The sequence below is a fragment of the Nuphar pumila genome, chromosome 8, assembly GCF_984573655.1.
Source record: "Nuphar pumila chromosome 8, dmNupPumi1.hap1.1, whole genome shotgun sequence".
Lineage (NCBI taxonomy): Eukaryota > Viridiplantae > Streptophyta > Magnoliopsida > Nymphaeales > Nymphaeaceae > Nuphar > Nuphar pumila.
In genome coordinates this window covers 24,825,038-24,840,656 of record NC_143256.1, presented here as the reverse complement: position 1 = coordinate 24,840,656, position 15,619 = coordinate 24,825,038, and the positions used below count along the sequence as shown (strand labels likewise).

General features: G+C 36.2%; 1 protein-coding gene across 2 annotated transcripts in view; it reads right to left on the bottom strand.

Moving 5' to 3' along the window:
* LOC149829814 (BSD domain-containing protein) overlaps positions 1 to 15,619 on the bottom strand; it is a 52,234-nt gene that overhangs the window by 17,298 nt on the left and 19,317 nt on the right. For both annotated transcript variants that reach the window (XR_016433599.1, XM_090015640.1), the window contains one exon: positions 4,532 to 4,629. Coding sequence is in view for 1 of the 2 variants with exons in the window: in XM_090015640.1 (XP_089871766.1) it covers positions 4,532 to 4,629 (98 nt within the window). In the remaining variant the exon portion in view is untranslated. The remainder of the gene's footprint in view (positions 1 to 4,531; positions 4,630 to 15,619) is intronic.

The window sequence follows — 15,619 nt, the reverse complement described above, 5'->3', positions numbered from 1 at the left end:
TCGCACTGATTCAGGAGGAGAATTTATGTCCAAAGAATTCAAAGACTATCTCAACTTACATGGCATTACACATCAAAGATCTTATCCACACACACCACAACAAAATGGCTTGGCTGAACGAAAACATCGACACATTATAAAAAACACTAGGACTTTATTAATAGCAAATCAAGTTCCAAAAGGTTTTTAGGCAGAAGTTGCCCTAACTGCTACGTATCTTATTAATCGAATACCATTTTCTTCTTTGAAAAATATAACTTCAATTGAGAAACGTGTTAACTTATCTCCTAATTACTCTAGATCAAGGGTCTTTAGATGTAAATGTTTTGTTTTCACCAACAAGAATGATAAACTCGCCTCCCGTGTCATTCTTTGTGCCTTCTTAGGTTATGCAGATAAGCAAAAAGGCTATAGGTGTTTTGATTTTCAAAATGAAAAATTGTATGTATCAAGAAATGTATCCTTCTTTGGAAAAAAAAGTTTCTTTGAATTTGAAAAGCCCAAGGAAGTCATTGAATATTCCTTTTTAATAGATTTGACTTCAAAATCCAATGAATGGGATCTTGAATGAGACTTTGACAATGATCAAAGTTTTATTGTTGTTGAACATAACGATGATAATGAAGAGCAAACCCATAGGGACGTTAGTCTACAATATTCAAGACGTAGAGGGTCAAATCTTCTATGTGCATTAGAAAAATATTCTGAAGTACCAACCAGAAGGTCGGCCAGAATTTCTGCACCTAAAAAATTGTGTCATATGAATCCTTTTCACCCACATGCAGGGCAGTTATTGCATTAATACAATCATATATAGAACCATCATCCTATTATCAAGCCAAAAACCATATAGAATGGATAGAAGCTATGAAAACAGAATTGGACGCATTAGAAAAGGCCAACTCTTGGATCATTCAAGATATTCCTCCAGGTAAGAAACCTATAGGTTGTCGATGGGTTTATAAAGTCAAAACCAAGAGTAATGGAACTCTTGAAAGGTATAAAGCCCGTTTAGTGACCAAAGGGTATGCCCAAGAGTACGATATCAATTATGAAGAAACTTTTGCCCATGTTACTCGTATGACCACTGTCAGAACTTTAATAGCTTTGGCCTCTATTAGAAAATGACACATATTTCAGATGGATGTCAAAAATGCTTTTCTCTATGAAAATCTAATTGAAGTATACATGGAAGCTTCACCTGGTATTAGTATCCCTACGGGTAAAGCTCTTCGTTTAGAAAAAGCATTTTATGGTCTTAAGCATGCACCAAAAGCCTGGTATGACATATTTAGTCGTGTTATGACTGATATTGGTTTTCAATTTTGTTTGACTGACATTGCTTTGTTTATTAAGAATCCTGCTGCAGGCATTATTGTTGTCCTTCTCTATGTGAACGATATGATCATCACCGAAGGTGACAAACAAGGAGTTGCAAACATCAAAACTCTTCTTAAAACTCATTTTGAAATGACTAACTTAGGTTTATTAAGATATTTTTTAGGAATTGAAGTTGCTTATTCCCCTCATGAGTATTTAATATCTCAGTCTAAATTTACCTTTGATATTGTTTTCAGGTCTGGAATTACACATGACAAGAAAGTACACTCCAGAAGTTGTCAACATCAAAATGATAATCGATGATGGAGAACCTCTTGATAATCCCACTCCTTAGCTTATTGGAGCACTTTCCTATCTCTCCATAAATCGGTTAGATATAACACACGTACACACAACTAGTCAATTTCAATATGCTCCCACCTCTGTTCACATGGGAGCAGTCCTGCGTATTATTGGATATATAAAGTCCTCCATTTCATGAAGACTCTTCTTATCTGTTTCGTCATCTTTAGATTTAATTGACTATACTGATGCAGACTGGGTAGGTGATCCCAATAATAGACGCTCAACTACTGGTTTTTGTGTTTTCTTAAGTGAATCGTTAATTTCGTGGAAATGCAAAAGGCAGCAGGTCTCTCTCCTCTAACGAAGTTGAATATAGAGCCATGACCACCACGACAATGAAAGTAGTTTGGCTCAGACGTCTGCTAGGTGACATAGGAGCTAAAGCAATACAAGCTTCAAGAATATGTTGTGACAACAAGAGTGCGATCTATATTGTCAGCAATCGAACATTTCATGAACGCACCAAACATATTTAGATGGACTGTCACTACGTTCGAGAGGAATATCTACATGGAACCATTGATCTGCCTTATGTTACATCAGAATACCAATTAGCAGACTTCTTCACCAAACCTCTTGTTGCTCCCAGATTTCACTTTCTCTTAAACAAACTTTCGCTTATTGTACTGTAAGTTTGAGGGGGAGTGTTAAAATGTAAAATGTAACATATAACATATATAATATATATAATAATATAATATAATATTATTATTATATTTTTTTATATTTACTCATTTTTCCTTTCTTTTTATTTCTTTTATATTATTTATTGTCTTAGTTCATTTTGAACTAGACATTACATCCTAGTCAAGTCTCAACTAGGACTTGACTAGCAATGTAGTCGTTGGACCTAGTCCAACGGCTATATTTAGAGCAGTTGGACTAGGTCCAACGACTCTCAAGGAGAGCTCTACTCTTCCACTTGTATAAATAGGGGTGATCCCCCTCCACTTTGTATAAATGTTTCTTAAGCATTTTTTGTGAAGAAATAAAGATTTATTTATTTTAGTGTGTTCTTCCTTTTTTACCCTTTTATGGGTTATGCTTGAAGTGTCACCAATAGACACTCTTTTGAAGATTTCTCGTGCTTTTGTGGAAGACCACCATTTCATTATAGTATATATGTGAAAAGATTATTTTACCCTTAGTGGGTATTACGAAATATATATATATATAGACACATAGACATATATATAAAATATATATGTATCTCTCTCTCTCTCTCTCTCTCTCTATATATATATATATATATATATATATAATGACAATTATATTTTAACACCTTTAGTGGGTTTTGTGAGTGAGCCTATTTGTGATTCTTAGTGTGTTCACTTTGGTGTTTTGGTGGACCTTGTTGCAGCTCTTTTGTGTGTCCACGTTGGTGATTTGGTGAACATCGTTGGAGGCTCTCATTTCCTTACATGGTTGAGACGACTCTTAAAAGACATGGGAGTGCAGATGCAGTAACCCTCAAGGTTATGTTGTGATAATAAAAGCGCCATCTACATAGTTGGTAATCACACCGTAGAGGCACATCTGTCTTTTTTTTTTACTTTATTTCTTTTTTTGTATTTTTGGTTTTGTTAGAGGGCATTTAGGTCTTTAGGCATAGAGTCATTGGGAGCTCTCCAATGGCTCTATTTCTAACCGTTGGGGAGCCCCCAATGGCTCTATTTCTAGCTGTTGGGGAGCCCCTAATGACTCTTAGAGCCTTCTAACCTCTATATAAAGAGACCTTCCCTCTTTATAAATGTGTGCTTGTCTCAAGCATTGTCAATATTATTTTATTTTTTATATTTTGGTATTTTCTTGCTCTCTTACTCTTTATGAGTTAATTGTGTTAACCTTTGAGGCTTATTGTATTTTGCCAATTAGAGGCTTTTATGTTTGTGCACCCTTTGTAGTCCTTTAGTGGCATTGTATTTGTAAACATTTGGTTTCATTACAAAATGAAATTTTAGGATATGCAGAAACTTGCAATAAACGTTGCACTAGCACTAGTACCAACACCGACGCACTGGGCATTTTGATGCATCCACATTAATACATGAAATAGGACCACCTTCTTCAACTTAGTCAGTTAGTCTCTTAACGTCTTCTGCTCAAGCTTCCATGGTGAAGCCTCATTAACCATGAGAGATCCTGGAAGCATGTCAGGTGCTACTGCCGTCTGCTCAGATGCAAGTTAGCCTGGAACATGAAATTGTTAGAGGCTTTGTTAGCTAGCCTGTTGTGTTCGGGATGCTCCCATTTGTTACTTTCAGTAAACTATATGATCATTTGGAGACATGGAAAGCTGTAAACTTGGCTTACTCGGACTGGTTTGGTAAAGTAATTAATTTCATTTGAAAAAGAGAAGATAGAAAAAGACTTATTCAGAAGCACTTCAAAGGAATCTCCCACATTGAGACAGAATTAACCAGGTCAGCAAGTCCACAAGATCCATATTGCTGTCTTTGCCTCTTGGCAGGGTAGACGAAATGAACCTATTTAGAATCGTGGAATGTTAGCTTTGCGGAATACTTTTCCTCTATGGGGTCTTCAGATTGATCTTTATTTGGTTGCAAAAAAGGTCCTTAGACCAAGAATGTACAGCCACCTCTAGATCCTCATAACATCAGATGCATAAGAGTTGGTGATCAATTAGATGGTTATAAACAGCACGGTGAGGGACAAACACTATTCGGCACAACAGTCGTTAAGAAATTCTTTTTCATACTTCCATCTAATCCTTGTTCTAGGGTAACATCTTCACATAAAGCAACTCTTTTATTATTTTTTCTTACTAAATTGAAAGTTTATTGTATATATATATATAGAGAGAGAGAGAGAGACAGAAACTTACTGGGACACATATTTCTTGACTAGTTTAAAATATATATGCCAGAACTGCCTCTCCTTCAGATGACGAGGACATAAAACATATCTAAGGTGTGAAATTTCCTGAAAAAAACAGAGTTAGCCCCTTGTAGCACCTTACAATGTCAGGACATATTGAAGATAAATTTAAAGAGCCATAAAATTATTAATATTAAATCATGTTAAAGAAAACTTCCAGTAAGAGATCATACAATTTTAAATTAAATCATGTCTAAAGAAAATACACAAAAGATTATAGAAATTTATTATTTACAATAGACCAGATTATAACTTATAAGCAATATATCAATCAAATGCCAAACTAAAAAAATTTTAATCTAGACTTTTGATGATCAAGATCATCATCCCACTGAAAGTGATGCACAGAACAGCACTTTATCACCCAAGAAAAAGGAAGGATCTGAAGCTAGCAGAATGGAAAACAAATATGCACAAAACATGAGAAGCTTCTCAAGAGAGGAGTATCCAACTTTTATGATAACCTAAGTCACAGGGACTCGGCAGTGCGGCACCTGGTGCAGTCAACACGACCCTGGGTGCGGTCAACACACCCAGGGTTGTTTTCATCCAATTTTCAAACCTAAAAAAAAAATGTTGCCCAATCAAAAGGGGCTGCGAAAGAGGTTTGCCCTAATCTTCTCCTCTCCTCTCCTCTCCTCTCCTCTCCTCTCCTCTCCCGTGTAGCTCCGCTCTCTCTCGTCTCCTCTCCCGTGTAGCTCCGCTCTCTCTCGTCTCCTCTCCTCCCGACGCCACCTCCTCCTCTCCCTCATCGCAGGTACCCTCTCGCTTTCTTGTTGGGTCGGCGGGGGAGGGGCCAAGCCCCCCTCCCTGCTCCCTCTGATTTCAGGGGAGGGGCCGAGCCCCTCTCTGTTTTCGGCAGGGGAGTCGAGAGCTGGATGTTACGAAAACCGCAAGCAATAAACAACTGAAGGAAACAAAAAACTTTATTTCTCTTTTTTGACAGTTACAAGAGAGAAAGAAAAGAAATAATTTATACAAGGCAAGGGCTGTTAAAATGTAAACTGTAATATATATATATATATATATATATATATATATATATATATATATATATATATATTTAATATTATTATATTTTCTTTTATTATTTTCTTTTTTTATTTTTCTTTATTTTCTTTTTTAGCATCTAGTTCAATAGAAACTAGATATTTGATCCAGTCAAGTTCCTGTTGGAACTTGACTGTGCAAATAGCTGTTGGACTATAGTCCAACAGCTATAATAAATGTTGTTGGACTATAATCCAACAGCTATAATAATAAATGTTGTTGGACTGTAGTCCAACAGCTATATTAAGAGACGTTGGAATCCAACGTCTCTTTTGGAGAGCTCAAAATGAGCTCTCCTCTCTCTTCCACTTTTTTTGTATATATAGGGATGAACCCCTTCAATGTAAACTACAATGCTTCTTAAGCATTTTGTTCATGAATAAAATATTATTTATTTTTCAAGTGTTCTTCCTTTTATACCCTTTCAAGGGTCATGCTTGTAGTGTCTCCAATAGACACTTGTTTGTGAGTTATTTGTGCATTTGTTGAAGACCACCATTTCATTACATGGTATCAGAGCTACGAAATCCTTAGATCTTGAAGTGCTTCCGCCTCGATTTCCGTGCCACATTTACAAAAGGTGTTTCATCACCTTGTTCTTGGCTCAAGAAGATTTGTTTGAAGAAAGGCGAACTTGTGCTACAAAAATTTTTTGTTTTGTATCCTCTCTTATTCCTTTGTCTACTCTTTTTCTTTTCTTTTTATTTTTCTCTCTCTCCTCCTATTTATTCCTCTCTTACCTTTGTAAAAGATGGATGACAATGATAAGATCACCATCATTCCTATGAAGCTAAATGATACTAACTATGTAATGTGGGCTTCGATTATGAAGCACCACATTTGGGGAAAAGGTTTATGGGATATAGTGGATGGTTCCGATTTGGAACCTAAACTATCTCTTACCAAGAAAGAGGGTGATAAAGAGGTTCTTCTAACGGAAGAAGAGAAGAGTAAGGCGTTAGCCACTTATGAAAAGAAATGGAAAGAATGGAGGATAGGGCATGCAAAAATTATGTCATGGCTCATCAATAGCATAGACATTAAAAAATGCTCTAGTCTAGCTAAGTTTGAGCATGCCGATAAGGCTTGGGAATACCTCAAAAACATGTATTCCCTTAAAGATATTGCACATGTATGCAATTTACAAGATAAAGTTCGGACAATGACTCAAAAAGATAAAACTATTCGAGAATATTATAATGAGTTGTCCGAACTTTGGGAAGAGTTGGCTCTTCTTGAGCCCAAATGGCATTGTGCCGAAGACATCGAGCTTCGCCAAAAGAAACTCGATATGGAACATTTCTATCAATTTGTGAATGGTCTAAGGCCGGAGTTTGAATCCACCAAATCGGCCCTTTTACATCGTAGAAAAATTCCTTCTATTGTTGATACTATAGAAGAGCTCACTATGGAGGAAAATAGACTTAGAAAAAGTACTCCAAAAGTTGATGATGACTCCGTTTTAGCTGTATCTAGACCGGAAAATCATACTCGTACTTACAAGCCGCCTTATTTTGGAAGGCAAAACGGCGACTTTGATAAAAGAAAAGTTATTTGTCATCATTGTCATGAACCGGGGCACTATAGGCCTCAATGTCCAAAGTTAAAAAGAAGAGAAGAAAAAAGAGTTGCATCTGTTGAATCTGAGTCAAAAGATCAAGATGCACTTGTGTCTATGGCTCAATTGATGGAAATCCTTCAACCTCTTCTCAAAGGGGTATCCTCCTCAACCGAAGCCTCAACTGGAGCGGCAGTTGCATCTTTCTCCGGTTCAGGTAACTTTCCTTGGCTTTTAGATTCTGGTGCTTCTTTTCATATGACCCCAAATGTTAATAGTCTATCCGAATGTCTTAAAAATAACTCAAGTGTGTCAAAGGTTTTTACAGCCGATGGCACATCTCTTGAAGTAAAAGGAATATGATGTTTTGAAAATCTTCAAAAATCCAAAAGATTTTTTATCCCAAAAGTTAGATATATCCCTAAACTTAATTTGAATCTCTTATCTGTCTCGCAAATATCTGATTATGGATGTAATATCTCGTTCTCTTCTCATGGTTGTTGGGTACAGGATCGCCAGTCAGGGAAGTTGATTGGGGAAGGCCATAGAGAAGGAGGACTTTATTACATGGACTTTTTGGAATTACCCAAGAATGCATTTTGTTATAATATTCAGAAATTAGAATTGGATTTATGGCACAAAAGGCTTGGCCATCCTCATATGTCTAAAATTTAATATTTTCCAAGTTTGGAAAAAATTTGTAATTCTGAAAATTTTTCTTATAAACACTGCATTCTTGGCAAAATGAAAAGATTATCATTTCTTAGTAGAACTTTTGTTTCCTCACGACCACTTGAGTTAATACATTCGGATGTTTGGGGCCCCGCACCAGTTATTTCCAAAGGTGGTTATACATATTATGTCATTTTTGTTGATGACTTTTCTAGACATACTTGGATTTATTTTCTTAAACATAAATCTGATGTCTTTGCTAACTTCTAAATATTTCATAAAATGGTTAAAAATAAGTTTCAAAATGATATTTATGTTTTTCGCACTGATTCAGGGGGAGAATTTATGTCCAACGAATTCAAAGACTATCTCAATTTAAATGGTATTACACATCAAAGATCATGTCCACACACTCCACAACAGAATGGCCTAGCCGAACGCAAACATCGGCACATTATAGAAACTACTAGGACATTGCTAATTGCAAATCAAGTTCCAAAAAGTTTTTGGGCTGAAGCGGTCCTAACTGGCACCTACCTCATTAATAGGATGCCATCTTCCTCATTAAAGAATACAACTCCAATAGAAAAGCTTGTTAATTTAACTCCAGATTATTCTAGATTAAGAGTCTTTGGATACAAATGTTTTGTTTTCACCAACAGAAATGACAAACTCTCTCCTCGTGCAATCCCATGTGCCTTTTTAGGATATGCTGATAATCAAAAAGGCTACAGGTGTTTCGATTTTCAAAATGACAAATTATATGTGTCAAGAAATGTATCTTTTTTGGAAAAAGAAAGCTTCTTTGAATTTGAAAAATCCAAGGATGTCACTGAATACTCGTTTTTAATTGATCCAACTTCAAAATCCAATGAATGTGATGTTGGATGTGACCTTGACAATGATCAAAGTCCTATTGTTGTTGAAAATGATGATAATGAAGAGAAAATCCATAGGGATGTTAGTCTACAATATTCAAGACGTAGAGAGCAAAATCTTCCATGTGCATTACAAAAATACTCTGAAGTCTCACCTAGAAGAACATCTAGAATTTCTAAACCTCCAGAAAAATTTGTGTCTTATGAATCTTTTTCACCCACGTATAGGGCCGCCATTACATTAATACAATCATATGTTGAACCATCATCATATTCTCAAGCAAAAAATCATATAGAATGGATAGAAGCCATGAAAATAGAATTGGATGCACTAGAAAAGGCCAATACTTGGACGATACAAGATATCCCTTCGAGTAAGAAACCTATAGGTTGTAGGTGGGTATACAAAGTCAAAACCAAAAGTGATGGGACCCTGGAAAGATATAAGGCCCGTTTAGTAGCAAAAGGATATGCCCAAGAGTATGGCATCGATTATAAAGAAACATTTGTTCATGTTGCCCGTATGACCACTGTTAGAACTTTAATAGCCTTGGCCTCCATTAGAACATGGCCTATCTTTCAATTAGATGTCAAAAATGCTTTCCTGAATGGGAATCTCGTTGAAGAAGTATACATGGAAGCCCCACCTGGTATTAGTATCCCTAAGGGTAAAGCTCTTCGTCTAGAAAAAGCTCTTTATGGTCTTAAACAGACTCCAAAAGCTTGGTATGACTGATTTAGTCATGTTATGCTTGATATTGGTTTTCAACCTTGTTTAACTGACACTGCTTTGTTTGTTAAGAAATCTGATGCAGGCATCATTATTCTTCTTCTCTATGTGGACGATATGATCATCACCGGAGGCGACAAACAGGGAGTTGCAAATATCAAATCTCTTCTTAAAACTCACTTTGAAATGACTGACTTAGGTTTATTAAGATATTTTTTAGGCATTGAAGTTGCTTATTCCCCTCGGGGGTATTTGATATCTCAATCTAAATTTACTCTTGATATCGTTTCCAGGTCTGGAATTACAGATGATAAGAAAGTAGACACTCCAGAAGTTGTCAATGTTAAAATGAAAATTGATGATGGAGAACTTCTTGATGATCCTACTCCTTATAGACAGCTTGTTGGAGCTCTTTCTTATCTTTTCATTACTAGGCCAGATATAACTCATGTGGTTCATACAGTCAGTCAGTTTCAGCATGCTCCCACCTCCGTGCACATGAGAGCGATTTTGCGTATTATTAGATACTTAAAATCCTCTCTTTCACGAGGACTCTTCTTATCTGCTTCATCTTCATTAAATTTAATTGCATATATTGATGCTGACTGGGGAGGTGATCCCAATAATAGACACTCAACTACTGGTTTTTGTGTATTCCTAGGTGAAACCTTAATTTCGTGGAGGTGCAAGAAGCAGCAGAAAGTCTCTTTTTCCTCCACCGAAGCTGAATACAGAGCCATGGCAACCACCACTATGGAGGTTGTTTGGCTCAGACGATTGCTAGCGGATATGGGAGCTAAAGCAACGCAAGCTTCAAAGATGTGCTGTGACAACAAAAGTGCGATCTACATTGCAAGCAACCGGACATTTCATGAGCGCACTAAACACATTGAGATGAACTGTCACTATGTCAGAGAGGAATACTTACATGGAACCATTGATCTGCCATATGTTACATCAGAATATCAATTAGCAGACTTCTTCACCAAGCCTCTCGCTGCTCCCAGATTTCACTTCCTCTTAGACAAACTTTCGCTCATTGTACCGTAAGTTTGAGGGGGAGTGTTAAAATGTAAACTGTAATATATATATATATATATATATATATATATATTATTTAATATTATTATATTTTCTTTTATTATTTTCTTTTTTTATTTTTCTTTATTTTCTTTTTTAGCATCTAGTTCAATAGAAACTAGATATTTGATCCAGTCAAGTTCCTGTTGGAACTTGACTGTGCAAATAGCTGTTGGACTATAGTCCAACAGCTATAATAAATGCTATTGGACTATAGTCCAACAGCTATAATAATAAATGTTGTTGGACTGTAGTCCAACAGCTATATTAAGAGACGTTGGAATCCAACGTCTCTTTTGGAGAGCCCAAAATAAGCTCTCCTCTATCTTCCACTTTTTTGTATATATAGGGGTGAACCCCTTCAATGTAAACTACAATGCTTCTTAAGCATTTTGTTCATGAATAAAGTATTATTTATTTTTCAAGTGTTCTTCCTTTTATACCCTTTTAAGGGTCATGCTTGTAGTGTCTCCAATAGACACTTGTTTGTGAGTTATTTGTGCATTTGTTGAAGACCACCATTTCATTACAGAAAATATAAGTTGGGTCTGATCCATAAGAAATCAGGTCTAAAACATAAGCCCAAGAAAAAATTTCTTCTGGGGGGCGTTGCCCCCTTACGACCCCCCGTCAGGGGCGGTAAACAAGTCGGGTCTGATCCATAAGAAATCAGGTCTCAAACATAAGCCCAAGAAAAAAAATCTTCCGGGGGGGCATTGCCCCCTAGACCCCCGTCGGCTGAACGGGCAGCGGGACCCGCACCGGGGGGGAGAGCCCCTAAACCCCCCAAGTAAGGGCAAAAACTCTGAATCAGGCTCCACAACTCATCATTGGACTCGATATTATAAATCTTGATTATCTGCATAATTGATTTTAATATAATTTTTTTTGTGTTTTCAAGACAAAAATGACGGATAAAGGAAAAGAACTTGCGTCATCTTCATCCCCACATGTGAGTTCTGTTGTTAGTTTTGTTGATAGTTGTAGTAGGAGTGATGATGTAGGGCCACTATGGGTATATGTAGATAAACTTGCAAAAACTGGACAAAGAACGTGGTGGAAACAAGAGATTTCGATGCAAGCTCTGTGAAAGAGATTTTGTTGGGTCTTACACAAGAGTGAAGTCTCATTTGTTGAAGGTACCAAGACATGGCATTTCAAGATGCAGAAAAATTGATGAGGCAATGCGAAGACAATACAAGAAAATACAAGAAGAATATGAGAAGAGAAAGACAATGAGTGATTCTTGTGCAATTAGTGTGTCATTTGAAAACCACCAAGAAGATGCTGAAAAAAAAAAGTCAATGTAGGAGGTAAATGAACGATACAAGCAGCATTCAATACATATGGAAGGGAGGATATGGATAGAAAAGTAGGGAGGTATTTTTATTCTAGTTCACTCCCATTTAATGGGGCTAGAAATCCTTATTGGAAGGATTTAGTAACATCTTTGGCAAATTGTAATTTAAGTGGCTATGTGCCTCCAAGTTCAGAAAAACTACGAACCACACTTCTTACAAAAAAGAGGGCAAATGTGGAGAGGTTGCTGGAGATTAAAAAAAAATCATGGGAGCAAAATGGAGTTCCTATTGTTTCTGATGGATGGACAGATATTCAAAGGCGTCCACTGATCAATTTCATTACTTGTTCGCTTAGCGGCCCAATATTCTTGAAAGCAGTTGATGCATCTGGGGAATATAAAAATGCAAAGTATTTGAGGGGGTTGTTTATAGAAGTCATAAAAGAAGTGGGTGATCAGAAAGTGGTACAAATCATTACAAACAACGCTCTAGTTTGTAAAAATGCAGTGTTGAGTTTGAAGAGTGAGTACCCTCATATTTTTTGTACTCCCTATATAGCACACAGTTTAAATCTAGCCCTAAAGAGCATCTGCAACCCCAAAGAAAAAAAAAATTCACAAGCATATGCTTTATGTTCATAGATTGAAGATTTAGAAAGAAATGTCAAAAACATTAGGAATTTTGTTGTTAACCACCATCGTGCTAATGCTATATTTAATAGGCATTCTGACTTTAAATTATTGAAGGTCGCTGAAACACGTTTTGCGTCCAGCATTGTGATGGTGAAGAGGATTAAAAGAGTGAAGAATGCTTTGGTTAGCATGGTGACTGATGAAAATTTGACATTCTATCGTGTTGATAATGATATCAAGGCTCAAGAAATTAAGAACTTCATTCTTGATAATGAGTTTTGGGACAGAGTGGTATACTTCCTTCAATTTATGCAACCTATTTGGGAAATGTTAAGAAAAGTTGATAAGGATCAGCTCATGCTTCACAAAGTTTATAAAATGTGGGATAATATGATTGAAAAAATACAAGCTATAGTTTTCAATCATGAAGAAAAAAAATCTGCATTGGATGATTCAGAATTTTTTAACCATATTCATTCAATTTTAGTCAGAAGATGGGATAAGAGCAACACTCATTTGCATTATATGGCACATTTTCTTAATCCAAAATATTATGCAAATAAGTGACGAGCATGTGGTATTGGTCGTGTCCCTCCAAATTTAGACTCAGATCTATCAAGACATAGAAATATATGTATGACAAGACTTTTTTCAAAAGCATATCTTCTACATCAAGTCACACAAGAGTTTGAAAAAATTTCATCTTCGAGATTATATGGACAGGCATTATTCGCGAGAGAGGAGGATAATATAGATCCTATCACATGGTGGTCAACATTTGGATCAGAAACACATCTTCAACGTCTTGCATTAAGATTGCTATCTCAGTCTGCTAGTTCATCTTGTTGTGAAAGAAATTGGAGCACATATTCTCAAATCCACAAACATAAAGAGAAACAAACTCACCAGCAAGCGTGCAGAGGATTTAGTATATGTTTATTCAAATCTTCGATTACTTTCGCGAACCAATGATGAATAGAGGTACTGATTTGCTCTCTTAGTTATTTGATTATTTCTTATTTTTTCATTTAAATATACTTGTATTGTATTAAACATTTTCAAATTGGGTTTGTAACGCAGACAAGGAACATCCAAATTTTAAGATGTAAACCCAGAAGAGTGTGACTTCGAGGGAGAGCATGATTTCAACATGACAAACATGGATTTAGCTAAGCCCAGTATTCCTTCTTATGATGCATTTGATGATGAAGAAGAAAATTATTAAGATTCATTATTTCATCGTCATATACTTTTGGTATGTAATTTAGTTCTTTTCTGTTTTACTTATTTGATTGATATTTAGGTTGATTTATGTAATTGTTTTACTTATTTGATTCATATTTAGGTTGATATATTACTTGCATGATGAATGATATTATAAAAATGTTAACGGTTAAAACTTCAAAATTATATATATATATAATTTTTTACATTTTTGCCCTACCGCACCCCCGCACCCAAGGTTTTTGAAAGTGCCGCACTCCCGCCCCCACCCCCACACCCACACCCATGTGACATAGATGATAACCAGAAGACATTGTCTGGCCATTCTTCTGGAATAGAAGTTGCCTCATATTTTCGGCCTTATTTTTGCAGGCATAAAAATTTCTAGAATATATTGCCCTCAACTATAGCCCTGCAAGATTCTTTAAATCTTTTGCCCTAAACTAAATTAAAACATTATAACATGCATGATCAGAGCAATTACGTTAAATTGTGCCTGACTAATCTACATACAACAGGTTTCGTCAGTTTTGACTCTGGGTTTCAGAATAGGATCCACTTCAGAAAATAGATCACCTCTAATGCACATATTGCAATCTTGGCCATGTATCAAGATACACGGTATCTTAAAAATGCTCTGTAAAAGTGAAACCTAACTCATCCTCTGAATTGTGATTGGTCCCAACCAATGTTATCAGTATCGATGCGTATCAGCAGAAATTCGATAAGAATTGGCTGTTTTTTAATAAATATAAAAAAAATACCAAAACATTTTTTTAATATTATTTTAATGGTTTTAATAGGTGTCATGTCATGATTGACACGTAATAATTCTTTTATTGTTTTTGGATCGATACAGAATGATTCAGTCGAGTATCGGTATCGGCCGATAGAGCTGAATCGTTGTCCAAACGATTCAAGGCCGATAGCGATACTGACAACATTGGTCCCAACTACATCCCGTAAAGGTTATGGTCTATTTCTCTGCTTGAGACTACCTGATATAGAAAATTATCAATCTTTGAGAAGATCAACAAGCTTAAAATGCTTAGTGCCCATTCAGATTGGATCTCAACATTGACAACTGCCTCTGGTAGATCTATATCAATTGAAATTTGTGTCAAATATTTGTCAATTATTTGAAAAAGTGGTTGAATTTTAGAATAAGTGCAAAGGTAAGATTCACGCTTGAGGACAAGTTTTTTTTTTTTTAAATCGGGGAGAATGATGCAGTCCAAGAGTGAGACACTAAATCTAATTTGCAAATCCAAACTTAGCTATGAACATTTATATTCAACCATCCAACTCTCCGATTGAGCAAACGTTTTTTATAAGCTTGATGCAGAATCTAAACTCAATGCATATCCATATTTTGTGAAACAATTAAAGTTAATTGCAGCAGACTTACTAGGTTTCATTAGAGAGAGTATTTGATGTGGTTAAGCTTGGTTGATTGCAGCAGACTTATTAGCTATGTCACACGGACTCGGCTAGGGAGGCGCCGCACCCGAGTCAACAAGCCCCGACACGGGTGCAGACACAGGTGCGGCCTCGGACTCGGTCAACGCCGAGTCGGACTCGGTCAACGCCGAGTCGGACTCGGTCAACGCCGAGTCGGACTCGGTCAACGCCGAGTCGGACTCGGTCAACGAGTCAAGGCCGAGTCCGTCCTTGTTTTGGACTCGGTCAACGTTGACTGAGTCCAAAAATGTTCATTTTTAAGGCAAAAAACAAAAAAAAAGATCTTTTTATATATTTTTTTTTAAAATATATATATATATATAGCATGAGTCTCAAGCATAAGCCCCAGAAAAAAAATTATTCTTAAATATTATCATTTAATTCTCTCTCTCAATCTTAAAAGCTAATAAATTCTCATCCACAAGTACCAACACTTTTCATTCACCCAG